The 25,783-nt window shown below is 31.8% G+C and overlaps 2 protein-coding genes across 2 annotated transcripts in view; one reads left to right on the top strand and one right to left on the bottom strand.

Moving 5' to 3' along the window:
• Nucleotides 1–2,500: 2,500 nt before the first annotated feature.
• LOC146529607 (uncharacterized) lies at nt 2,501–18,841 on the top strand. Its single transcript, XM_085201879.1, has 12 exons — nt 2,501–2,924; nt 8,373–9,033; nt 9,823–9,975; nt 10,212–10,329; nt 10,720–10,908; nt 11,126–11,266; nt 11,511–11,647; nt 11,826–11,965; nt 12,426–12,576; nt 13,014–13,153; nt 13,543–13,641; nt 14,232–18,841. Exons 1-12 carry the CDS (start codon nt 2,714–2,716, stop codon nt 15,017–15,019), a joined length of 2,928 nt encoding a protein of 975 aa, XP_085058005.1. The 5' UTR covers nt 2,501–2,713; the 3' UTR covers nt 15,020–18,841.
• A 1,084-nt stretch (nt 18,842–19,925) lies between these two features.
• LOC146529605 (uncharacterized) overlaps nt 19,926–25,783 on the bottom strand; it is a 30,480-nt gene continuing 24,622 nt past the window's right edge. The window contains exons 9-17 of the mRNA XM_085201880.1: nt 25,725–25,782; nt 25,400–25,555; nt 24,947–25,053; nt 23,880–24,035; nt 23,444–23,606; nt 23,061–23,200; nt 22,605–22,762; nt 21,931–22,012; nt 19,926–21,377 (exon numbers count right to left, since the gene is read on the bottom strand). Coding sequence (XP_085058006.1) covers nt 21,375–21,377; nt 21,931–22,012; nt 22,605–22,762; nt 23,061–23,200; nt 23,444–23,606; nt 23,880–24,035; nt 24,947–25,053; nt 25,400–25,555; nt 25,725–25,782 — 1,023 coding nt within the window. The 3' untranslated portion in view covers nt 19,926–21,374. The remainder of the gene's footprint in view (nt 21,378–21,930; nt 22,013–22,604; nt 22,763–23,060; nt 23,201–23,443; nt 23,607–23,879; nt 24,036–24,946; nt 25,054–25,399; nt 25,556–25,724; nt 25,783) is intronic.

Genomic DNA, 25,783 nt, shown 5'->3' with positions numbered 1-25,783 from the left:
ACTTACCACAAGCAATAACTTTAATAAAAATGTCATCGAATATCACCAATAGTTCCTAGTAACGTCGTTGTTTCTAACAATAAATAAATGCGTGCCGTCGCCTTCGCCTTCCTAACGCACGCATACAAAATTATTTAATACATAAAAAAGGTAGTGTGAATATGTGACTTGAGTAGGGTATCACAAAAGTTTGAAAGATGTTTTGAATTTCCAAATTATAATCTTTATATTTTCCAGGGAAGGCCTGGTCTTTAGCGGTCATCATCCGAAGTCGAATCACCGAGCTTGCCTTAACATTTCTCCAACTTTTAGATTAAAAAATGACATTTTGTATAAATATACTTTATAACTTAATTATTAAGTATGTACATATTAAGTATATACAATGAATGAATATAATTATGCGTCACAAGCAGAATACTCAGGCAGGTCTTGCCTCTCTATCGCTTTTTCCGTGCTCTCTCTTGCACGCGCAGCACAGGTGGAACGTGACAATGAATCACGCTTAATTGTGGTTGGATTATAAGACATTGTCACGTCAAAATATTGGGCACCAGACTATTCTGAAGTTCTTATAGCATATCCGGCTACCACCTGCTTCTACGCCCATGACTACAATACAATATTTATAGAATTTGAGAGCTTTAGAAAAAAGTTACGTAACAGAAATTTTATTTATGCCTACATCATTGCAAATGGTCAACTAACTTTGGCTTTTTAGATAGCTTCGCTACACAAAAATTACCTCAATGAATTACCTTCTGAAAGCATAAAAATGTATAAATATCAAATATATTATTTTATATCCCAATTATTATCGAAACCCATGGTAACCCTAGAGTATACGCCATACGTGTTAATATGTAGGTTTTTATTTGCGAATCGTCGCTCACGTTGTTTCAAAGCAAATAGCTAATGACATTTATGTTTTACTAATTTGGCACGTTCTGTGACCGCCAGCCATTTTACGTATAAACATTAAATAAACTTCAAAATAAAATATTATATAAATATTAAATGGTAGTTATATTTTTTGAAGTTCTTTTTCTTATCTTTTAATTTCTTCAGACCATTTCAGCGCACCTACAATCATTACGCTAGCAGTTACATCCCATCTGCTCTAAGTTGGTGCCTAATTATTTCTAAATATATGACAGATTTATTAAGAAATGTTAAACAATAGGTTCGAACTAAGATATCAAATAAGATAATTTTTAATGATTCAGTACTTTTATATAATAAACTACTATAAATAAATTTTAAAAGTATAGTTTATTCGTGGCACAGGAGCACAATCGTGCGACTGTAAACGCGGTTGTGGGTTAAATTCCTACTCGGGGAAAGAAATATTTTATATTTTCATTTCTTTGCTCTATTAACAGGGTAATTCAATTTCCAAAATAAAATATCTTAGTTAATAACGCGTTAAAGATTAAGATCAGAAGACAATTTACTAAGAAGCTAAAAAGGTTAAGAAGCTAATTTATTTCCGACTGCTAATGCATGGTTATGTTTTTCGCGCGTATCTTGTATGTTATGTACGTCGAACCGAACTCTTCAAAAACTATGCACGCACACCATATTATTTATTACATTACATATTGTGTTCAAATATTCACGATATTAACCTTCAAGGAAATAATAAGACTGCGAAATTTTTCGTTTCATAATCCTAATAAATGTTAACGAAAAAGTGAAAAATAAAAATAATTAAAAATATATTCCTAAAATATAGTCCCCTACTACATAATACTAAAAAAAAACAAGCCCAATAGTTTATTAAGATTAATAGTTGGGATCCCATTAAGTAAATAACGTCTTGAAAGTTCCAGTGAAACCCCCTGTCACAAGAAGATTCGTGGTAAGAGCATGAATAATACCCGATATCCGGTAGCCGGATATCGGGAGCTCCAACCTCATAGATTGCCAAATATCTGATATCCAGTATCTGACCAAACAACTGTCTGTTTTATTTCTAATCATATATTGTTACCTGGTGGGCTACATACACCCGATCAGACTTAAGTACCTGCTGCAAATACCGCACTCGGAATGTCTATGCTCTGTGTAGCTCTTAACTTTTCCTATTTTATCGCAGCTCAAAAGCTAGTAATAATTTTAATTGTAAGAAGTAAGACATTGATACTCTAATATTAAAAATAGAAGTACAAAAGTTATGATAAGTACAAATACAAAGTAATGCAATTTTGCGCCCTCTTCATTGTTTAAAAGTAACTAGCTCCAAAGTATATTTTTTTGTCGAGTAACCACAGACAATAATTTTAAATATTACCTGTGACTACTACTAGGTGACACTACATATTTTGTATTACTTTTAAGTTAAAATTATTTATTACTGAATAATAATAATAATAATATTGATTAAAAATATATATTTTTAAACATTATAAGTTTTATATAATTTATTTTTTTATTCCTTTTTGTTAAAATGTATTACGTGGCTGTATGCGAACGTTCCGTTGCCCCGAATGTCTAGGCAACAAAACAGTCACAAAAAACCCAACAAAAAAGTGCGAGGCAGCGAAGTAAATGGCGTCTCAAGTTGTTTTTTATTCGATATCAATTTGTTTCTAATCTCATTGTGGTATTTAGAATGTTGCCGTGTCAGTAGTATTAGTTTGATCGGTGCCGTCGGTGTTTCATTGACAATTAGCGGTTATTTCGTCGACGTTTCACCTTTTGGCCTAAAACAATGGCGTCGAATGATTCTATAGAATCCCACGTAAAAGTAAGTGAAAATCGTGCCATCGTGGACGGTTGCTGCAGCTCATCCACCGAAACGGACGCCGGTGAAGCCAACAAACGTCGACGACTGAGTCATGACAATCGAAAACTTTCGAAATTGGGATACGATCCAAGTGTGCCAAGTAATTTGAAACACGCATCATCTACTGATTTCAAAGGTAAGAATACATTAATTTCTGTTCACCGGTGAAAGTTCTCTTCCTCCTATGCCTACTAATATGCCGTATGCAGTAATGATCTATATAAGTAACATTATGTAGTCTTTTTGGGGGGAAAATTTTTAACCTATCATATTTAAAGTTACATCACTGATATGGAGGTCACTTCTGTTTATAAACATTTCAAACACATTTGTTGTATTTTATTTCCTATCAGCAATCAAAATTAAATATTTATTTCCTATATGTAATATTTCAAAGTTGCTTTTATTATTACAATGGGGTTCCTTGCTGTTGCATCAGTGCTGACCTTGTTGAAGACTGCATTCAACTTTCTACTCATTATTGCAAGATTTTTGCTATTATATCTAATTTGTTCAAAGATTTGATTAAATTATTGTATACATTTACTATATTAGTAATTTAACTTTTATTAAATAAAAAATATATAACCGAAACCTATGACTATATAGGTATATAGTTTTTAGACCTATTGATAAGATACTTTTCAATTCAGTAATTCTTTTTCAATATCTTATAAAATATATCACTAACTATATAAAATATCCTATATTTATAAACTTAATACATTTCTGTCAATTTTTAATAATTATTTTCTCAAAATCTTGGAAATCATGTTCAAATATCAATAAATCAATGAAAAAATAGTTGTTTTGCAAATATACAGGGGACACCTTTTAGAAATATTACTTAAATATTTTATATCCTGCATATAAAGTTTAATGATAAAGTGTTACTAGGAGAGGCAAAAATAACCTAATGTACAGAACTGCAATCATTGCTTTCCACCAGTAAGTTGAGTCAAACACTATACTTTTCTCACCGTTAAATTATTATTAATATTTTTTCTTCGTCAAACTACAATATCATGCATGCCTTTTAAGTAAATATAAAAAAAATTAAGTAAAATTTCCCATATCTATATTACAAAACTGAAGAGTTTGGTTGAATGCGCTAATCTTATGAACTGACCATAATTAGAATTGAAGTTTGCAGCAAAAATCATGCATGTCTTTAAACTAAGTATAAAACTAATCAAAAAGTAATATTGCTATTTACATGGTCAAATGGAAATAAATAAGAGTTGTATATGACTCATTCTAAGTGTGTTACATCAAAATGATGAAACATATAATATATATAGCAGACTAGAAAATGAAAAGAATTTTTCAATTTGAACCAGTAGTTCCTGAGATTAGCCCATCTAATCGTACTTACTCCACAGTTTTATAATATTAGTATAGATATAAAATAAAAAGTAACATTGCAAATTTATACCAACCACAAATGATTCACCATATGGTAAACTCTACAGTCCATTCATATAAATAGATAAACAGGAAAACAGTAGAATTCTTTAGGTCCTTATTCTAGTGATATTTGTTTATGAATTAAGCTCATACTTACATAAATATAATTATAATGTAAATTTGGGTTAAATTGTTAATTTTTTTTTTGGTTTCTCATGACACTTAATTATAAAGAAAAGTCAAATATTGTGTAATTTTTTTAATAATTAGTATTATTTTTTAAATATTATGTATTTTTAAAAAAGTTGGGCAGTTGAGGTATATAATGAACTACAAATATTATATTTGTATTACTACTATTTTTATGTAATATTGTAATTGATCTCTTTTTGCAGAATTTTAAACCCATTAAGTAAATAGAAGTGACCTATGGTTTCCATTTCTGTAATTAGAATCGTGTGGTAGCCCACACAAGTCTAATTATATTCTGTGCTTCATAATACAAGTTTTATAGATGTCATATTAATTTTAGCTAGATACCTCCAGATATACATGAGAAAAATGATCTAGAGTCTAGACTCTAGACAGATATATAGGTGGATAACAAAGTATACTTGCTTATAACAATGCTGTTTTTTTTACCATATAACACACTAAAAATAGAATAAGACAAAACACAAAAACTGTAGGTGCAATAATGCAGTTTCTTAAAATCTTTACAACTAATTAAATACTCATAAAACAAGGTATTTTGGATCCCATCCAACCCTCATATATATTTATTGCTGTTTCTTTTTGCTTGTTACTTTTACGTATTATTATAATTTTCTCTGATTAAATTCTATTACTTCAAAATTAGATTCTATTATTACCCTGAGATCCGGCCGTTGAATCCTGCATAAACGAGTTTTCTTAATTAAACCTATATTAATGAATAATACATGATTAGTAGAACAGATTACACCTGGGTTGCCTGGAAGAATCCTGCCGCAATCACCTTTAATTACATTTTTTCGTAACTCGTTTTTGGAGAAAATTGCACCCATACGTTTTTTATATGAATCGCACATCATTTGAAAGATAATCGCATAAGGAATTGGAAAATTAAGGGTTGCCAGCTCTCAGTCTGCCGCAAGTCTAGGGTTGCCTGGTTTAAAGTTGTCACTAAATGTTAATAATTTGCACTCATGTGTTTTTTTAATGAATTATATATCAAATTAAAGCTTATTTTTTTCTGAACACTATAAAACAGGGTTGCCTGGAAAATTCCTGCCGCAAACAGGGGTTGCCAGCGTTTGAAATATTTTATTCCGGTTCCGTTTGACTATGAGAATAGACGATGAAATGCGCGGTCTGCCTTATGTTTTAAAGTAAAATATTATATAATAGAAGATCAATCTTAAAATCAATGTTTATTCTAATTGTTCACCTGTTAAATGATGATTTTAATCATATTAAGTACACGCAGAAAACTATTTAAAGATCATAGGGCAGAAGAAATCATCCTTATTTTTCAAGTAAAATAATGAATCTATAATATTGAGTCTTTGCAAAATCTATTTTCTAAATACTAATATTTATTTATTAATTTAAATAACCCTTTTAAAACAACTAAATTATCTAATTAAGTAAATGTTTACAAATATCGATCTACTATAAGGTATTAATTACAACATGTTTCCTTAATATAATGAGAGGTGACAATTATTGCGGATATTTTTTTTATTAATTAAGAAAATATGGAAAATTACATTTCAATAAACAATCTCTCTCTCTCTTCGCCCTCTGCTTGTTTGATTTGACAACACCGTCCGTATCCGTAGAAAGAACTATGGCACCCATCTTTTTGGTACGAATATTTAGGTTTTTGCAAAGTAAATGAAAACTATTCAACTAATAAAAACTATTAAAAAATATAGATAAAAAAATGTCGCTAGCAAGAACTTGTCCGTCTATGCTGATAGTTTTTAAGGCATTTAGGTCTGAAAGAATTGTCCTTATAATTATAATAAAGCGTAATCACTCACTCACGTCCCTAACTTAGTGTAATCAAAACTGAGGCAATTCCCACGGCCACAATTGTCACATTTTATTAAACTATATAGTATTAAACATTAAAGTATACTTACGTTTTGCATTAGAAAATAATTAAAAAATACTTCTTTATATTTTTGTTTTTTTACTGTAATTACTGTCGGATTTTCTTCGAATTTATTTTGCTAACTTAGTTTTGTTTATTATAATTCTATTATATATATTTCTTTCCTATGCAAATTATTAAAAATTGCGTGAGAAAAAAAAATTGCGGCAAGCGTTGTCAAATCAAACAAGTAGAGGACGAAGAGAGAGAGAGAGAGAGAGAGAGTTCATTGAAATGTATTTTTCAATATAATTAATAAAAAAAATATCCGCAATAATGGTCACCCTTTATTATATTAAGGGAACATGATGTATATGTATGTATATTAATACCTTATAGTTGATCGATATTTGTAAACATTTATTTAATTAGATAATTTAATTGTTTCAAAATGGTAATTTAAATTAATAAATAAATATTAGTATTTAGAAAATAGATTTTGCAAAGACTCATTATTATAGATTTTACTTGAAAAATAAGGATGATTTCTTCTGCCCTATGATCTTTAAATAGTTTTCTGCGTGTACTTAATATGATTAAAATCATCATTTAACAGGTGAACAATTAGAATAAACATTGATTTTAAGATTGATCTTCTATTATATAATATTTTACTTTAAAACATAAGGCAGACCGCGCATTTCATCGTCTATTCTCATAGTCAAACGGAACCGGAATAAAATATTTCAAACGCTGGCAACCCCTGTTTGCGGCAGGAATTTTCCAGGCAACCCTGTTTTATAGTGTTCAGAAAAAAATAAGCTTTAATTTGATATATAATTCATTAAAAAAACACATGAGTGCAAATTATTAACATTTAGTGACAACTTTAAACCAGGCAACCCTAGACTTGCGGCAGACTGAGAGCTGGCAACCCTTAATTTTCCAATTCCTTATGCGATTATCTTTCAAATGATGTGCGATTCATATAAAAAACGTATGGGTGCAATTTTCTCCAAAAACGAGTTACGAAAAAATGTAATTAAAGGTGATTGCGGCAGGATTCTTCCAGGCAACCCAGATGTAATCTGTTCTACTAATCATGTATTATTCATTAATATAGGTTTAATTAAGAAAACTCGTTTATGCAGGATTCAACGGTCGGATCCCAGTCTATATGTCAAAATTAGAAATAATCTTAGTATTCAAATATGTATAGTTTAGTTATAATATATTTTTATGTAACAAAATATGCTATTGTAAATATATGAAATCAGCTTACTTAGTACAGAATATGTTGATCATAACAATTATCAAGTAGGTAGGATAGTAAGAATAAAAATAAATAAACTAGAGTTCATTAGGTTATTTAAATATTAAAGATATCATAAGATTAGATCTTTAATATCACTTAAAAAATATGAATATTTAATTAAAGTCTTATTTTATTTTTCTACTAGCTACCTGGTTGCGGTTTCACCCGCTTGAACTATGCAATTATTTATAATATTAATCGAAATTACTTTCGTGTTCTTACAACATTATCATCCTACAGATAACATCTATACATTAAAAAATAAAGTTTCAGTCGTTCGATAAAATACTAACTTTTTTAGCCATTTTCTCAAACAAACTACTAGATAGGATAGTGATATTATACCCATTTATTTATGAACTTTAATAAATCTTAAGGGAAGTTTGCCAAAATATAACATTGAAAAACATATTTAAACCCGTTAAACCATTTCTAAGATTAGCATACACAAACGCACAGACAAATAAACAAACAGAGAGAAAAAAAAAACACTGTTTTGGTTTCTATAGTACTGATAACTTCTCCAAATAATACTAATACTGGTGAAGTATTTAGAAATAGGCGTATAATGCTCGGTCTTTACCCCGAAAGTGAAATGAGTGGATAATGCTGCAGCGGATTTACATGAAGTAAATAAAATATTTTTGTATTTCCACCAATCAACCAAGACCTTTATATTTTACGATTACTTCGCTCCGTTTCCTAGATCTGAGCGAGTCATTCATCATTTCAACTCTTTCTTTCGACATTTTTATTAAAACTTATACTGTTGTCTATTCCAGGGAGAAAACGTAAGCTAAGCAATGAATCTAAAGAACTTTGCGTATGGGGAGAGAACACCAGACCGGCCAAATACAGTAAAATATGGCCAGTATTCGATTCAGGAGGATTCGGAGAAACGGTCCTCACGCTCCATATTTTACAAAAACCCGAACCGAAAAAGAACCCATTACTATTTAACCTGGACTCCAATATAGATTGGTTCAGCGGTATCAACGCTTCGTGGAAACAAACTCAACTGTCTAACACTATACCGCAAGATGATCTAACTAAGCGTATTTACTCGTCTGTTTCAAGACAACTACGCATTATAAATGGGCACCTCCAAAAGTCAATGGCAAAGTATAAGTATCCTAAAGTGACGAGAGCAAACGTCCTTCTAGAATCTTCCACGTCCAGAAGGCTCTCGACTCATATTAGTTTGTCCTTAAAAGCTATCAAATTCCAATCGACGCCTCGTCGTCAATTGCCTTGCTACGGGAATTTGGAGTTGCCATTGAAAATTAAGCAAGAGAATCAAACCCAATACTATCCTGCTATTAGAAGTGTAAAGTGTGAGGATAAAGTGCAATCTAAAAGTGATATCAAAGTGAAAGTGGAACGTGAAGTGAAAATAGAAAGCGAGAAAGAGAAGAGTAGAGATAGAGAAAGGCAGAAAGATCGGTGAGTAATTATATATTATTTAAATTCACGCTATATTGCATATTGCAGGATAGGCAGTGGGAACCTAAACAACCATATAGGACACTCCACCCCTTATCATTACCACCGTACACACCCCGTATCACCCAATTATCGAAACATTTCATATTTAGTGGTGGAGTTCAATGTTTGAGTTTGTTATCATAGAGAGAAAATGAAAATAATTTATTCATTATCCATGTGTAGTTTTGGTCAATATTATTTTGTAAAATAAGCCACGATTTTGGCTTTTATTAATATATTTTTTCTATTATTATCTATTAATATTAGTAAATATTAATCTGAAATAAAGTTTAATAGAGATAATAATAATATGTAATTGAGATATTTTATAATAATACATAATTATTTACGTGCATATAGTAGATATATATGCATGAATAAAAGGATATGTCGCAAAAAATAGAATTTGAATTAAATTTAATTAAAATTTGACGTAAAAAATATAGAAGAGGTATTTCCCATGTAAAGTATATTATTTGTTAGCACTTTATAAATGCATTAAATTGCAAAAATCAAAAATGTTCTTACAATTGTCATAAGTGGTTTTCTGTCTATATTGATATTGTTTAGTTTAGAAATACTAACTACTACTACTAATAGACACTTATTTTTTACGAATTTTTCTTACTTTTTATTATTTTCTTCTGGAGTTCCGAAAGCCAAATTTACTGGCGGCCTCAGCTCGTCGACCGTACTATACTATGTATGCGTTGTTCTTAAACTATTTTGTAATTTTTTCCCTTTCAGATCACACTCATCGAGGCACTCTTGCCAGCAATGTAGGCGGAGAGCGCGAATAAAGAGATGTTCCATAGGTGTACAATGTAGACGAGAACGTACTGGCCCTGTATGGGGCCCTCTAGCCCATAGCCTGGATTTGAAAGGACTTAAATATCACCGGTAACTAAAAAATGATTTATTTTGTATTTGTTAAGATTTGTAATTAATTAAAACCTTTTTTTAATTTTTTTTAGTTACTTAATGCTCAAATATTTTTTTAATACAAACAAGTAGCTTCTAAAATTAGTGACTAACTGAACAAACTCTTGTAACTTGATAATTTTAGTATATTTATACAACTTTTTTGATGTTGTCCAAAAAAGTTTTAATATATGTATTTTTCTTCGCATTTATAGCTTAATGCGAGTGGAAACTCATCCAAATGGCGGGGCTAGCGTAGTCTATTTGTACCAACAAGATGTGGACATGCTAGGATCAACTCAACAAGGGGAGCTTGCTAAGGAGTTTTTAAAAGTAAGCTTTATGTATTTATTTTATTTCCTTTATGTATTAATAGTTTTACGAATTTAGCGAACATCACAGCATAGCATTACGAATTTAAGTAGAACTAAGTGTTAAGACACTCTGTTCTGTACTTTCTCGCCAATTTTCGATACATTACGTATTGATTGATAAAATTCAACACAACCCTTTATATTTTCATCATTAGATAAGGTAAATGAAAATAATGCATTTTCGCAAATGGGAATCAAAATATTGTTTATTTACACGCATCTTTAGAATCGTCACAACATCTCGCTACTACCGTACACTAGAAAGAATAACGCAAATAAGAATAACTATCAATAATCTTAACCGTAGCTTTATTAAACAATTATTAATATAATAATTTTTGTCCACCAGGTAGTATTCTCAGAGAACAGCGAGGGTTGGGCCAACTTCGTTTGCGGCGTTGTGCGCGGTGCGGCCGGGCGCCTGCCCTGCCTGCTGCGTTACCTCGCGGACACGCACCCCACACTTACCGTGAAGGCGGGCGTCCTAGCGCGCGCTTCCGACATCGAGACCACCACCGTGGATAGGTACTACCACCAGGTTAGTTAGTTACTGTACAGGCATGTTATCTGTGACCAGATAGGGGAAAGCCTTGAGAATTTGGGGAAAAGTGGGGGACGGAAGTGTCTTCATATGAACGGAATGTATAACAACATGATTTAAATAAAATTTGTATTCATATTTAAACATAAAATAGATAATACAAACATAATTAATAAAAAAAAATATTACATGAAATATTTTTTTTGGTTCCCAGGTACAACAAACGTACGCAGCCGGTACATTCAGATCGGGTCCCTTACACCAGATTTCGTTAGTGGGAACAGTGCACGAGGAGGTCGGGGGCTACTTTCCTGACATGCTCACTATGCTCGCTGAGTGCCCATTTCTTAATTTGGTAATTTTTTTAAATATATTTTTTTAATGATTTATTATAATCTGTTATGGGCGGGAGACTGTTAATAGACACTACTTATTTCGTAACTCTTACCGCAAGAACGATTGAAAAGTTTGACATGATGTAATATAACATATACACTTAATATCTAACATCATAAGTTTTTTTTTTTTAGTTTAGCGTGTTCAACCAAACAAACTACAGCTTTTGAGAAATAAATACTAATAATAATAGTTCTTTCTAGACAATGCCATGGGGACCCATGTCGGCGGTGGAAATGGAACCACAGGAGTCCAACGATGGGCCCATATTATGGATAAGGCCAGGAGAACAACTTGTACCCACTGCTGAACTTGGCAAGAGTCCTATTAAGAAAAGAAGGTGAGTGGTTTTTCTGTATTATTTTGTTGTTTGGAATCTATAATGAATAATAAACACCCCTTTTCATATTCGTTTGTCACAACAAACAAACAAACAAACAAACAAAAAGTCACAGACTTTCATTGAAAATTAATTTAATTTGAAAGTTGAGATGGATATATAGTATAAGTATGTGTAGGACGGGCATGAATGAGCTGCGCAACCTGCAGTACCTGCCGCGGTGGAGCGAGGCGCGCGAGTTCCTGTTCGAGGACCGCACGCGCGCTCACGCCGACCACGTGGGGCACGGCCTCGACAGGATCACCACGGCCGCCGTGGGTGAGTGCACAACTTAGTTTACCTCATATGTTCAGAAAATATGTAAGTGAAGTGATGTAATCTTCCAGACAAGATTTATGTCTCGTTAATAATTGTGTCTATCGTCCGACTTCATTCTACTGGCCTTTTAACTATCGTAATATTGTACAAGTGTAGATTGATGACCTTGATCACTACTGAACCCCTTAAATAACTCCTGCTTGACTGTATTAATGTTTTCTTTCTTTAGTTTCATGCTGTATCCGGTACGTAGCAGGGTATCTGGGAATGCAGTGTTAAGACACTCTGTTCCCATTTAGACACTTCCATTCCCCATTTTCCGCCAAATTCTGGAGTCATTGCGTTTTGAGAGGCCCAATTCAACGCCGCACTCTGCCTCGTTACCAGAGCGACGAAATGATAATATTAAATTGAATAAATACATATTAATATATATTTTTCTATGTAATCTCGTCAACAGGTGTCCTCAAAGCGATCCACTGTGGTGACGAATCGGACCGCGGTCGTATCACAAAAGACGTGGTGGCGTTCCACGCGGCTGATTTCAATAAACTAGTGCAATTGTTACAATTGGATCTGTATGAACCGCCTATTTCGCAGTGTGTTACTTGGTTAGTATGAATTACTTTTTTATATTTTGTGATATTATTTATTTTATATGACCGCATGGTTGGCTGAAACATCCAACTAGATAAAATATTTAAAATGATTGAGGCAGTCGTGGCTTGGTGGCGCAAGAGTGTGCGAATAAATTAATTATTATTTATTTATATTTTAATCTCTTCGCAATACCAATTATTAAGGCAGAGCGTGGCGATGACTTCCGCCACTAAACACGCAGTGCCCTAGGTTTCCCCTGCCTACCCTGCTGTGTAGCTGATTTATTGAATGGGTGTGTTCGATTCCCACTAGGGGCCTAATTAACTATTTTCCTCGCTCTCGTAACCAACAATAATATATACCTACTATTGAAAACCTACCTACACCAATAAATATGTCAAAAATATTAATTTATTTTACATTTAACTAACGTAATACAATCTTGCAGGCTAGAAGAAGCCAAACTCAACCAGCTAAGGAGGGAAGGTGTACGCTACGCGAGACTACCGCTATGCTCAGACGATGTGTATTTCCTACCAAGAAATATTATACATCAGTTTAGAACTGTGTCTGCTGTTACTTCTATTGGTAAGTTTATAGTTTGTTCTTTACTGTACAGTACGGTTGACTAATTGTGGCCGCTCTGATGTCAGTTATTCTGAACTTCATTCTGATTTTTTTTTAATTCTTTTAAACAAGTCTAATAATTTATTTGAAAAAAAATAAATAATAAATTTCGATGGTTGTGGATTTGTTCTTTACTCAAGGGAATTAGAGAGGATCCACACTATATATTTTCTATACGACCGTCACAACTAGTGTTGTTCTGAAATAAATCTATTTTGCGAGAGCACTAGTTATTCAATTTTTTCTTTATTATAAATAATTTAGTGTTATTTATAACTGCAACAACGATCTTGTTTACGTAAAAAATATTGAATTTTTTTTTAACATAAAACTGAATATTTTTCTTACAGCGTGGCATTTAAGACTGAAACAGTACTACCCATCATCCGAGGCCTCTTCGCCCGCCGAGGAAAGACCTCCACCGGACCAAACCACTAGTAATCATAATGGTAAGATTATAATGTGTAATTAGAAACCCACGCGCGGGTTCCCTCGCTTTCGCTTTCATGATTTACCTTATATTACGGCAGACAGAGGGAGCCTAGAGGTAAAACGCTATTCTCACCTTCCCACTCATCGCTCTACGGGACGTTGCACGTTGAGCAGCGGAAATCTACTAGTTTTGTCCACCGAACGGAGAAATAAAAATAATAGACATAAAATTGTCGAATTCGCAACTTCATCGATCGAATTTATTCCACTTACAGATGCATTACACTCACCCCACACAGGGTTTGTGTGTGTGTGTGTGTGTGTAAATATGTGCGTACGCACGCTCATGTATGAAAATATTTTCATAATTTCGATAACATTTCATTTCTCACTTTCACTCACTCACTGATTTTGGTGCTACTAAATTAAAACACATTTTATTCAACTACTACTATTCAATAAATAATTATACCTATTATGGCTATTGAATGTGATTTTAGTTGAGGCATTTTTTTTGTAGCTTCACGTAGTGTTTAAGTAGTTTTATGCAGATTTCTGAAAATATTCTTGTTATTTAATTTATATATTGTATTTCTTTTATCTACAGACTCCAAAACATCCACGAAGCACAAGAGTGGTGTCATAGAGATGAGAGCACTAAGTGCTAAATTCAAAGAAAAATCAGCACTCAAAATATCGGAGAATAGAAAAAGTTTAGAGGTCCAAAATAAAGAGACCCCAAAGACTGACGACAAGAAAGATAGACGGACCGAGAAACACGAAAAAATGGATAAAAGCGATAAGATGGAACAAAAAACTGACAAACATAAAGATTCTCATAGGCACAGAGATACAGACAAACATAAAACCGATAAAACCGAAAAATTGGATAAATCAGTGGAGAAATCCGAAATCAGGATATCGGATAAAGAGAATAAATTGGATAAATCAGATAATAAGTCAGATAAACCTGACCGAGTGGACCGAATTGAGAAGGCTGATAAAGAAAAGCAAGAGAAAACAGATGTTAAATCAGACAAAAGTGTAGAAAAGTCAGACAGACCAGACAAATCTGACAGCAGAACTGAGAAGGAAAAGGAAAATAGAACGGAAAAAGAGAAACACGACCATCACAGAAGACACTCTTCCTCACGACACAAATCTCACAAGTCTGACAGATCTAGAGATAAAGAACACAGAAAGGAACATAGAGATGATAGAAAGTATGAGAAGCATAGAGATAGAGATGTGAAGGAGGTTAAAAGTGTGGACAAAGTGTCAAGTGTTTCCGACAAAGTGTCAAGTGTGTCGAGTGCGTCAGACAAAGCGTCGAGTGTGTCCAGCAAAGTGCAAAGTGATAAGTTACCACAGGTGATCCATCGTCCCCCAGATTAGTGTTGAAAAGTTTTACGTTTTGGAAATTTTTTGGACCTTAATTGGTAAAAATATATGATTTTTTTAACTTATATTTTTAATGAAATGAAATTTTATTGTCAAAACTATATGAATACAGTAACCAGATACAATAAATCAAACCTATTTATTACAATATTCAGTAATATAATTTTAATCTGGTTTTATGAACTCTGGTACCCATTGTAAGATTTAACTTGTGTTATGGGAATATATTGTTTATATATTTTTCTATCATTAGTATAGAATAACACTTTAAATATCTCTAAAATATTTAATTAATAGCATTCTCTCTTGCCAAATTAGCTTTGGACATTTCTTAAAATCTCCTAACAGAGAGGCTAACAACATAAATTAGTAGTAACAACCTTAAAAATCTCAATGTAGCTGTTACAGCGACGTATGGCTTAGTGGTCAGAGTTTTTGGGATGGTTTCTAACAGATGCGGCCTTGATTCCTGCTGTTATTTTTTTTTTTATACTTCTTTTATATATATATATAATTTTCTTATATGTTATTGAATAAAGGCCTAGTTTAAATTTTAGTCTTAAAAATGAATATTTGATCTCGTCATTTCAGCCATTTAAGGTTCAAAGGTTTCAAAAATATAAAGAGAGAGTAGGATAATTTGTTTTGTAAATATAGTGTAAGAGTCTCGTAGAGGCTACGCGGAGAATGATTGAACACGCAGTTTTAGATGGTCGTTAACCAGTGATTTGTATATTTCTTTTTATCGAAATTTTTTTGATACTTTTTTTTTATTAGATTTTCTGAATTATCAATGGGTTCAGCTTAATATTAAAACTGTTCCCTACGCACCGCCCTATTTTCGACATATTTCTTGTTGAAAGACGCATTTCGAAGACGCACTTTGCGTTCTTATTGGAGTGAGGAGATAATTTTTGAGTAAACTATCAATAGTCAATTACTTAACTAATTTATATTTTTTTTTTAATTTGATTTTTTTTATATCAACCTTATCTAAAACTGCGTACAGATTGTGATGTCAAAAGTTTTAATGAACACGATGAATATAATAAAATAATTATAAGTGGAAAAAGAAATTAATTATTCACACATATTTCTAAAGAACATGCACTAAGAGTAATAAATAAAATATATGATTAGATAAGTCTAGTACTATATATACTTTGTTTGGTTTTTGTCGCAATTGTTACACACTGTATGTTGAATAAAACTGCTTTGATTTCCTTAACGGATTCTTAATATTCTAAAATATTGGTACAGTCTTAGAATGAAGTGGAATAACTAATAAATTGGTTGTTTGTGAGGTAATTAAATTAATCTTAAAATATGTAATATTTGGTTGAGTAAATGATTAAGCGATGTTTAAAATCAAAACCTAACCTTCACTCCTTTTTCCGCATAGTGGGTAAAAAGAAACTAGTGTAAAGACACTACGTTCTCCACTTTCGGCCTTGCGTTTTGAGTTGCAGAAATCAACGCCGCGCTTTCCCTCGGCACCAGAGCGAAGAAATGGAATTATAAATTTTAAATAAATGTTTCACTTCCCCGAGTGGGAATCGAACCCACAATCAGTCGATTTTACAGTCACACTTTGTGCCCTTGCCCACGACTGGGCTTTTCGTTTTAGCTGACGACTGATTGACCAAACAAAGTCAGGAATAATTTTCAATCTTTATTTAGTTAAATCACTTTCATTCTAAGGGCTATATTTAAAAATTAAAGTAGTTTTATTTAATATAAATATTAAGTGTAGTGTAATTTGTTTGTGATTTTTTTTATTATTAAATTATTTATTAATTAATGTCCCTTGTTAGTATTGTGCAAGGGGAGGCTCGATGGTGTCCTTGTTATTTATTGTGGAAACGAAAATACATATATTTAAGAGATATATTTTCTATGAAAATGGGGGTTGAATTAACTGCAAATTTTTGTTAATTTGTTTTACTTACTGAAAATTTTAATTAAATTCTGTGGAATGTTATTTGAAACTATAACTTCACGCCTGCAACTTAGTAAAATTTTACTTTAATTATTCATTTAATTTCATTGGATCTAGGAAAACAAAGTATGTCGTTGAGTTTCGGTTACATGCACTATCAAAAATTAAATCAGTTTCACACTGTATCTCACAGCAGCGTAGACTGAGAGAACCTAGTGTTGAGACACTCCGTTCCCCACTTACCGTTGAATTCTGGGCGCATTGCATGTTGAGTGACGGAACTCAACGCCGCGCTTTGCTTTGACACCAGAGCGATAAAATGGAATTATAAATTTTAAATAAATATTTCACTTCTCCGAGTGGGAATCGAACCCACAACCAGTCGGTTTACAGTCGCACTTTGTGCCCCTGCGCCACGACTGGCCTGTGACATACAATATTATTTGAGGTCGGAAAAACTGTCTTAACACTTAATTTCTCTCTCCTTTCTCTTTTATATGTTGAATAAGCGCAGGTAGGGTTAGCAAATAATTTCTAAAATATTTATTTTCAATTGCGATTTTAATGAATTTACTTAAAAAACCAGTGAAAATCATATTTTATTAGTTTATCAAAATGTTTAGCCCCCATATACGGATTCGTAAAAGACAACATTTTTCAAATGTTTTATAAAGTTTCTCATAATATTATTTCCACTACTTGCCATTATTGAAAAAAATCTTATTTTTTTTAAACAAAATTATTTTTGTATTGTGATAAAATTGGCAATTGAACGAATTTGTGACAAATTTATATGCTTTTTTTCCAACTTTTTAGCTCACACTGGTTGCTCAGTAGAGAATATTATTTTGTTAAAAAATATATGTAATTTATATATGAAATTTTGATTTAAACGTTTTTTTTTATTTAAGGGGTATTCAAGTATTACGTAACGCAGGTATCGGAAAGGGGGCAACAATAGGTTGTTTTTAAGCAACATTGTTTTTCTATATTTAAATAAGCTAGGAAATATAAAAACGTACCATTATGGTTTCTTAAAAATTAAATGATATAACAGTTCGGTCGACGCGTTGTAGCCGCAGTATTACATTGTACAAGGAAGTTAATAATGAAAAGAAAATAATTCCAAGAAAAATCCTAAAATCAAATCTGCGACATCTACGTTTCGTAGACCATACAGTACTGCGAAGAGAACAGCACAAGTAGAAGGGAAAAAATGCTCTAAAATTGCGTTAATTAATACTTTGAATGGCCTCTTACAAGAAATTTGAAGCTTCCGCTTTTCAGTTTTTTATATTGAGAGGTTAACTTAAAAGAAATTTAACACCAATTAATATGATGTCTCACATTGGTGTGATTTAAAAATTAAATAAACATATATTTACAACTTTTTAAAGAAATCAAATTTTTAAGTGATAATATTAATACATATGTCCAAAGTAAGATTATGTATGGAAACCGAGATATGCACAAACAAATCTCTTATTTTTTTAATGTAGGATGCATTCGGGTGATTCTGGATAGCGGATATTTAGAATAATTACCTTTTTTTTATTTACTAACTGCAAAAGTGTTTCGTGCTTTTTTAACATTCATCAAGTAGATAGACCCTTAAGTATCTAGAAAATACTGGTGCGTTGGTACATTAAATTAATTATTAGAAATACCCGCTGTTTGGAATTACCCTAATGCACCTTATTAATAATTCCTTAGTTCAGTTTTTTTTTTCACTAATAAACATGTTCTTTGTCCCAATATTAATGGAAATAAAGCTCCAGCCCGTCTCAAGTTGTGATTGACATTTAAGTTAGGAGTTAATTTATTGTTTCACGTTTCCTATAGTTTTTTTTTGAAAATAATAAATAGATTATGATAGAGTTTTGTTTTTTATTAACTGGTTAGTCAACCGTTTTGTCCTGTTATTTTTAAAGTTGAAAATGACAATAATAATTAAAATTTAATTTAATTTCAACGATTTCAGAGGCCAGTCGTGATAGCTGGTGTTAGGACACTTCGCTCCCCACTTTCCGCCGAATTCTGGTGGCATTGGAAATGGAATTAATAATTTCGGTGTGTAATAATGTGTTAGTGAAGCTAATAACTAAATACAAGTATAAGAAGAATATTTGGTAAAGAATAATAATTGTAGCCGTCGTGGGGAAGCGGCACAAGGGCGTAGCTGTAACGCGACGGTTGTGAGTTCGATCCCCACTCGAGGAAGTGAAATATTTATTTACGTTTAAATTTCCATTTCTTCGCTCTGTTGTCGAGGCAAACGAATACGAATACGAGAAATAGGGATGTGAATCGATTAAATAATTCTCCACCGGTTACCTTAGATGATTTAAAAAAAAACTAGTAAATAGTAATATTAATTAAATGAAATTGTATAATAATTATTTGACGTCCTAAACTAAACTCATAAATAATAATATTATGGGAAAAAAAATGTTTTAATAAATTGTAATTATTGTTTTAAGAACAAAGCATCTCGACAATTTATATTTATATATGCTTTGTAATAAAAAAGTAACATAAAAATACTTCCAAATTTCAATGTTTTTACTAGTTTATTTCTCTCGTGTTTTTATTTATAGATCGTGCCGTCCACGAAAAACTCTTCACGGTTTCTCCCAATCGCTTACAGTACAAGCGTGCAACATATCGACGGTGTGTTAGTTTGTTCGACAATAATTATTTTTTATTCTCATAAATAATTATTTTTCATAAACTCTACACACTAAAACTCCTATATTTTTGAATCTTTATGCCTAAGTTAAAAAAGTAATAAATTAATTATTCACTGTAGCATACAGTAGGCACAATACGCATGAACTGAACCCTCGTTCCTCGACACCTCATCCTCAAGAAGTAGGCAAAACAACTATCGTTTCTTCGCATCTAGAATTAAGAACCATTACTTCTTATAATAAGTAAGGATATATTAATGAAAACAATCTATATCAATATTAATATTTATTATTTCTTACAAATATATCAGTTGGTGTAATTACAAACACCGAGAGTTTAAGTACAAACTACAAACAAAAGAAAGTCTCAGTCGATACAATATTCGATTATAATATAATAAACATGCAATTATATAGACATTGTTGTATAACATTTATTTATTAAATTGTAATATTATTTATAATTTTATTTTTACTTTTTTTGTTGAATCGTGTAGAAGTGGCATAACTAACAAAATAAGAAGCTATTAATTCTACGAATAAAGAACTATAAGTATATTATTATAAACAAATAAAACAATGAAGACTGTTAAGTTTAATATAAGAAAAACTATAATTACTCGTTAATAATTGATGATAGAGAAAAAAAAAATCTCGAGAATTACTAAAGTAATGGTGATGGGATAGAGAGACAATATAAATAAATATAGTTGAATGTGATTAAATTAAATCAAAAATTATAAAAATTAAAAAATATTTATTTAATGCAGGCTATACCACTCTACAGTGTTTTCAACTTTAAACAATCTTAAAATAATTTAAATACTTTAACATATAAAAATACTTCAAATTTTTTTTTTTGAAACGCTCAATAATGGCACTTGTTATAATATAGTCAAATTTTAAACAATTTTATTATTCAACTGGTAAATAGCCATAAAATGAGAGCATTATACAAATAAAAACAAAAAAAATATTCATTTATATAAAATAAAACAATACTTCCGTTTGTTAAATGAATTAAAAATAAATGTACTAAAATTTATATATAAATTTAAAACTTTAATGAATTTAAAGTTTAAAATCTATATACAAATGAAAATGAAGGAAAATTGAATTAACATTATAATTTGAGCTTTCATAAAAAATGTAGCACCAAGGAACCTATTAGTTCCTATAAATATTGTCATGGTTAAAAAAAATTAAGGCAAGAGTTAAAAGGCAAGATTATACAACAAAAATTTAAAAAAGTTATATGTTCAAACATTTTTTTTTCTTAGTACTATGTAACTTTTATATATTTATGTAAATATATGAAAAAGTACATGTAAATTGCACTTTTATAAAGCACCAGAATCAAAATGCAGTTTCAGTCCGCTTTATAATTATTGTTTATAAAAAATGTTTTTAAATCTAATATTGAATAGAAATTTCTAAATTTTAGACTAGATCTTATACAAATCAAGGTTAAATGAATCATAGTTATGAATCATCCGCTAATATATGAGATTACAATGAGATTCATATGAATGAAAGAAAAACCAACTAAAACTAATATTAGTGTTATAACTAATGAAGACATAAATGAGTATATTTAATAAATATAGTCAAAAGTTGTTTTTTTTTTTTTCAAAAATTCTAGTGGCAAGTGTTTCTTAATGAATGACGTTTAAATAATCCTTTGGTAATTTTGAGGCGGTCACGACCTACCAATAGATGGTCACTGGAAATTTAAAATATTATGTTAATAAAGTAAATAAAAAAAATAAAACTTAATTATGATGTATATTTGCATATATGTACTGTTCTCAAATTACACAGTACATATATGCGTATGCGTAGTGGTTGACGCAACACAACACCGTACTATATTTCGGAAATCGAGATATCTAAATAATAATGTGATTTACTAAAATGGTTTGTAGGTTCTTTTCCTTTCCTCAATGACCTAACGCATATGATAGGGTAGGTAGAGTTTTTTTTTGTATTAAAACACTCCATTCTCCGATCGTATTTCCAAACATTACGCCAGTCTTAAATTCGTCAAAGCAGTTATACAGATAATTTAAATAATAATTATTTTAACAGATAAATAAATGGCCTTTACGGTCAGGCTTTGCCCAACTATGGCACGACATCCTAAATGTTTTTTTTTTAAACTTCAAGCTGTATAGCATGGTAGGCAGGCGTCCCCCACGCACCCAACTCCTCCAACTCCTCGAGACATTGAGTGTTGGCGGAGCTCGCTTTCCCTGTTATAAATACGTCATACTCACCACGAATCTATTTACTTTAGCCGCGAACGTCTTTGTGACGGTCGTCGTTTGCACTTTCATGTTCTCGAATTTCTCGCGTAAACTAAAATTATATGACAAATATTCAATTATTACATGTATTTTTTATTTAACAAATACTAATCACCGTCAAGGTTTTATAGAGTGTATTCCACACTTAGAAAAGTAAAATATTTCTGGAAAACATAATAATTCAAACGTAGCGGTACTTAAATCTGCACCTCTTCGCTTAAGCGCTGTAACCACTGAGCCTGTATGGCTTCTATTTCTTATTAGCAACTTATTTATGTTGTTGGAAAATTAGAAGGTATTTCTGACTTTTGAATAACACATTAAAAATTAAAAAAAAAAACTTATATTTTATATCAAATAAAATCTTATACTTATTATTAGAGAAAAAATATTTTCGTATGCTGTTCGCGACTATGAATGGGCATTTTTATAAATGTTATTTCTGTAAAAACATACAGGTACGGTCGACGAGTCGTGGCCGCTCTAAGTTAGCTGCAGATTTGATTTTAAGATTTTTTTCACTTTTGATTATTTTCCTCCCGAGTGAACAATGCGGAAAAATTCAGAACTTCTCGTCTCGTCGGACTCGTCGACCGTACTGTATTTTTTAAAAAAAAAAATCAATAAAAAAAATCTATTATCACCTTTTAGCAGTCTCCAATTGTGACTCTCCATCTTCTTCTTTAGTGTCTCTAAACTCCCTGGTCTCTATCAGCGTGGAGTGTCGGTCATTCCCCTTCTCCCCCTCCGACCAGTTCTCGAAGCGATCGCGGAAAGACTTAGTACGGGCTAGTTGTTGTGCCTGTTATTAAATATACATACACATGTAGTATGATACTCCTCAATGGAGTGAATGAAATATTTAATATTTTCACTTTCTCGGCTCTGGTAACGCCACTGAACACGCAATGCTTCTTGAATTCAGTGAAAAGTGGGGATCGAAGGGTCTTAACACCAGGTTCGCTCTGCCTATCCTGCTATGTGCGGGATACAGCGAAAAGCTAAAAAAACGTTATATTGTATTACATCTTCAAATTAAATTTTTGATATTTCAATGTTATATTTAATAGGCATTTATCACTATAGAATCGAATCCGCACCTGTTTCAACGCCTCATCCCTTTCGAGTAATGACTCTCTCTCCTCGTACTCCTCACTCTCCGTGTCGCTGTATTCTGATGATGAATACTGTCTTATTTCATCTGCGGGCGGCGGAGTGAACCTTTTTAATGGTTTTGGACCTAAAACGCAAATAGAATATTTGTATTATTACTTGTCATTGGATTATTTTATATTAATTTTATTTGAACTAAAACATAATCGAAGTTATCGAAAGGCTGCCTGATTGAGAACACGATGGTTGTAAGGTCGGTATTTACTTGGGAAAAAAAAATATCTTCTTTTTCTCATTCAGCATAGTGTAAAATTCCTCGACTCTCATGTAATGGAACCCTAAAAATAAAAGTATCAGAGGTAATCCCTACCCTGTGGCTCATCTCTCCTGCTTTCCTCCATCTGGCGGAACACGTTGATCATGCGCGAGGCGGTGTGGCGCGAGGCGGCGAGGCCCGCGTCGGCGGCCTCGCCCGCTCCCTCCCGCGCCACCGACGGCTCGTGGTATAGTTCGGGGGACGGAGACTTGGCCCTCTGTGTGGAATATTTGTTATATGACAATAACATTTATTTCTGGAAATACTTAAATGTAGACTCTGAACTCTATAAGTTTTTTTTAGTCTGCGTAAAGTACAAAAAAATCTTGTAAAATCAAACTTCAAAAAGTATACTAACTTTTCCTTGAAAAGTTATCGTTATATGATAAGAAATAACCTAAATAACTTTCCCTCAATATCGAACATTAATATAAATAAACCCTAGGAGACTTGAAATAATTAGAAGACTTTAAAAAAAATAAAACCAAACCTGCGGTTGTCTAGGTGGTGTCATACGGAATTCCTTCCTTTTGGTCTCAGGCTTGTATGTCTCGAAGAATTTGAAACGATCGGAGATATCTGCTGTCTCTATCTTTACATCTTCTAACTTGTCGGCAGCACGGACGACGTCTTTTGGGACGAATGGCTGGAAAAATGATTGTTTTCTATAATCACAAAATAGTTACATACTTATTTCTTCGTCATTCTGGTCATCCTGGCGGGGATATAAAAATTAAAAAAGTATTATTAAAAATAAAAAAATCGTTGAAGTGTTATTTTGGTCAACTTAGATAAAGTAATTAAGGATTTGTACCTAACATACAATTATTTTAGAATAATTAATTAAATGAGATAATGAAGTAAGTTTTCACACACTCTCAAAATATGAGAAGTATGAATACAATAAAAAAAAAGATTTCTTCGTTTAGGTAGCAGCATTAACAAAAACAAGAATACAAAAGAAAGGTAATAAATACAATTATGTGAATGTACAGTCCGAAAATTCCGTTAAGTCTAAAATATATCGTTTTCAAACTTTTTTTGTATGAGAAATATTATTTATGAGACTTGTTGTAATGCAGGAAGTGCGATTGTAAACGCGACATTTTGTGGGTTCGTCCCACTCGAGGAAATTAAATGTTTACGGGTCGGTAAAAAGGTAAAGCGCGGCGTTGAGTTCCGCGACTTAACACGTAATGACTCCAGATTTCGGCGGAAAGTGAAGTACGGAGTGTCTTAACACTAGGATCCCAGTAAAAAAAAAATTTATTGTATTTTAGTTTTATTATTACAGGCATGATGAAGCAGCGGCATTTTGCCGCTGCTTCATCCAATAAGAAAGAAAAAATATATACATAAGTAAGTGTTATTATTTAATACTAAAAAAGCAAAAGTAAAATGCATCGTTTAAGAATTTTGATTAAGCCATTAAAGCCGAAAATTTTATTTAATTTCTATTCAATGCTTAGCAAAAATACAAACAAAACTAAAAAAAGAAATACAGATGAGAATCAAACCCACTACTGGTATAGTCTTTTAATTAATAAAAAAACTTACAATTTCCTTTCGTTTAGGAGGCTCCTGTGCGGGCGGGGACAATGGCGCCATATGCTTGGCGTTCGCGTCTAGCTCTAGAAAGATTGATCTAGACTTTTTGGCTATACCTGTGGAATTAACAGATTTCCTATTAAAAAATATTATGATGATTTTATGTTTTGTAAAAGTTTAAAATAGAACATATGAAGAGATTCTTTCAATATTTTTAAATAATACTTAAAGTATATATGTACTTTCTTGAAACTCGTACTGCGGGCGTCATCTCAACGCATTGTCACAAAGGAGAATATATGTTTTGTTTTACTCTTTAAAAAAATGGAAGAAGAATATTATTAGAAACATGGAAGAAAATAAGTAAACCTTCACTATCTCCAAACAGTTATAATCATATAAACTTTATCAATTTGCCTGCAACAAGAAAACATATTTAAGTAATTATTTCATATTACAAACCTTCATTGAAGAGCGTTGGGTCGTCCAGCTCCCTGTTCTTCGGCGGTTGGTTCTCGTCGTTGAATATCTCCCCATTTTCGAAGCGTTGTTTGATGGCGCGGGATTTTTCCGCATCTAGCTCTAGTTCCTTAGCTATTTTATCTGCTGATGTTACACCTAGAAATAATTAAGTAGTTAGAAATTAAGAACCGTCGTGGTATAGTGGCACAAGTGTTTGAATGAAAAAATGGTTGTAGATTTGATGATCAAACGGGGAATAAATTATTTAATATTTACATTTCCTCGCTTTGATTCGACTTTTAATCAACAGAATTAAAAAACTTACCCTGTTCGCATTGCATGACTGACTGCTCATACATTTCTTTGATTTTGGCTTGTTTCCCC

The sequence above is a fragment of the Heliconius melpomene genome, chromosome 18, assembly GCF_056956725.1.
Source record: "Heliconius melpomene rosina isolate 202511_hmr_F chromosome 18, ASM5695672v1, whole genome shotgun sequence".
In the NCBI taxonomy this organism is placed as follows: Eukaryota; Metazoa; Arthropoda; class Insecta; order Lepidoptera; family Nymphalidae; genus Heliconius; species Heliconius melpomene.
The sequence above is the reverse complement of the archived record's forward strand: the minus strand, read 5'-3'. Positions and strand labels throughout refer to the sequence as shown.

What these genes read in the sequence shown, in the direction of transcription:
- LOC146529607 (XM_085201879.1), top strand. Translation starts at nt 2,714, where the DNA reads ATGGCGTCGAATGATTCTATAGAATCCCACGTAAAAGTAAGTGAAAAT. An exon ending in TTGCTAAGGAGTTTTTAAAA is followed by an intron (nt 10,330 to 10,719) that starts GTAAGCTTTATG and finishes TTTGTCCACCAG; the next exon opens with GTAGTATTCTCAGAGAACAG. An exon ending in TGGATAGGTACTACCACCAG is followed by an intron (nt 10,909 to 11,125) that starts GTTAGTTAGTTA and finishes TTTGGTTCCCAG; the next exon opens with GTACAACAAACGTACGCAGC.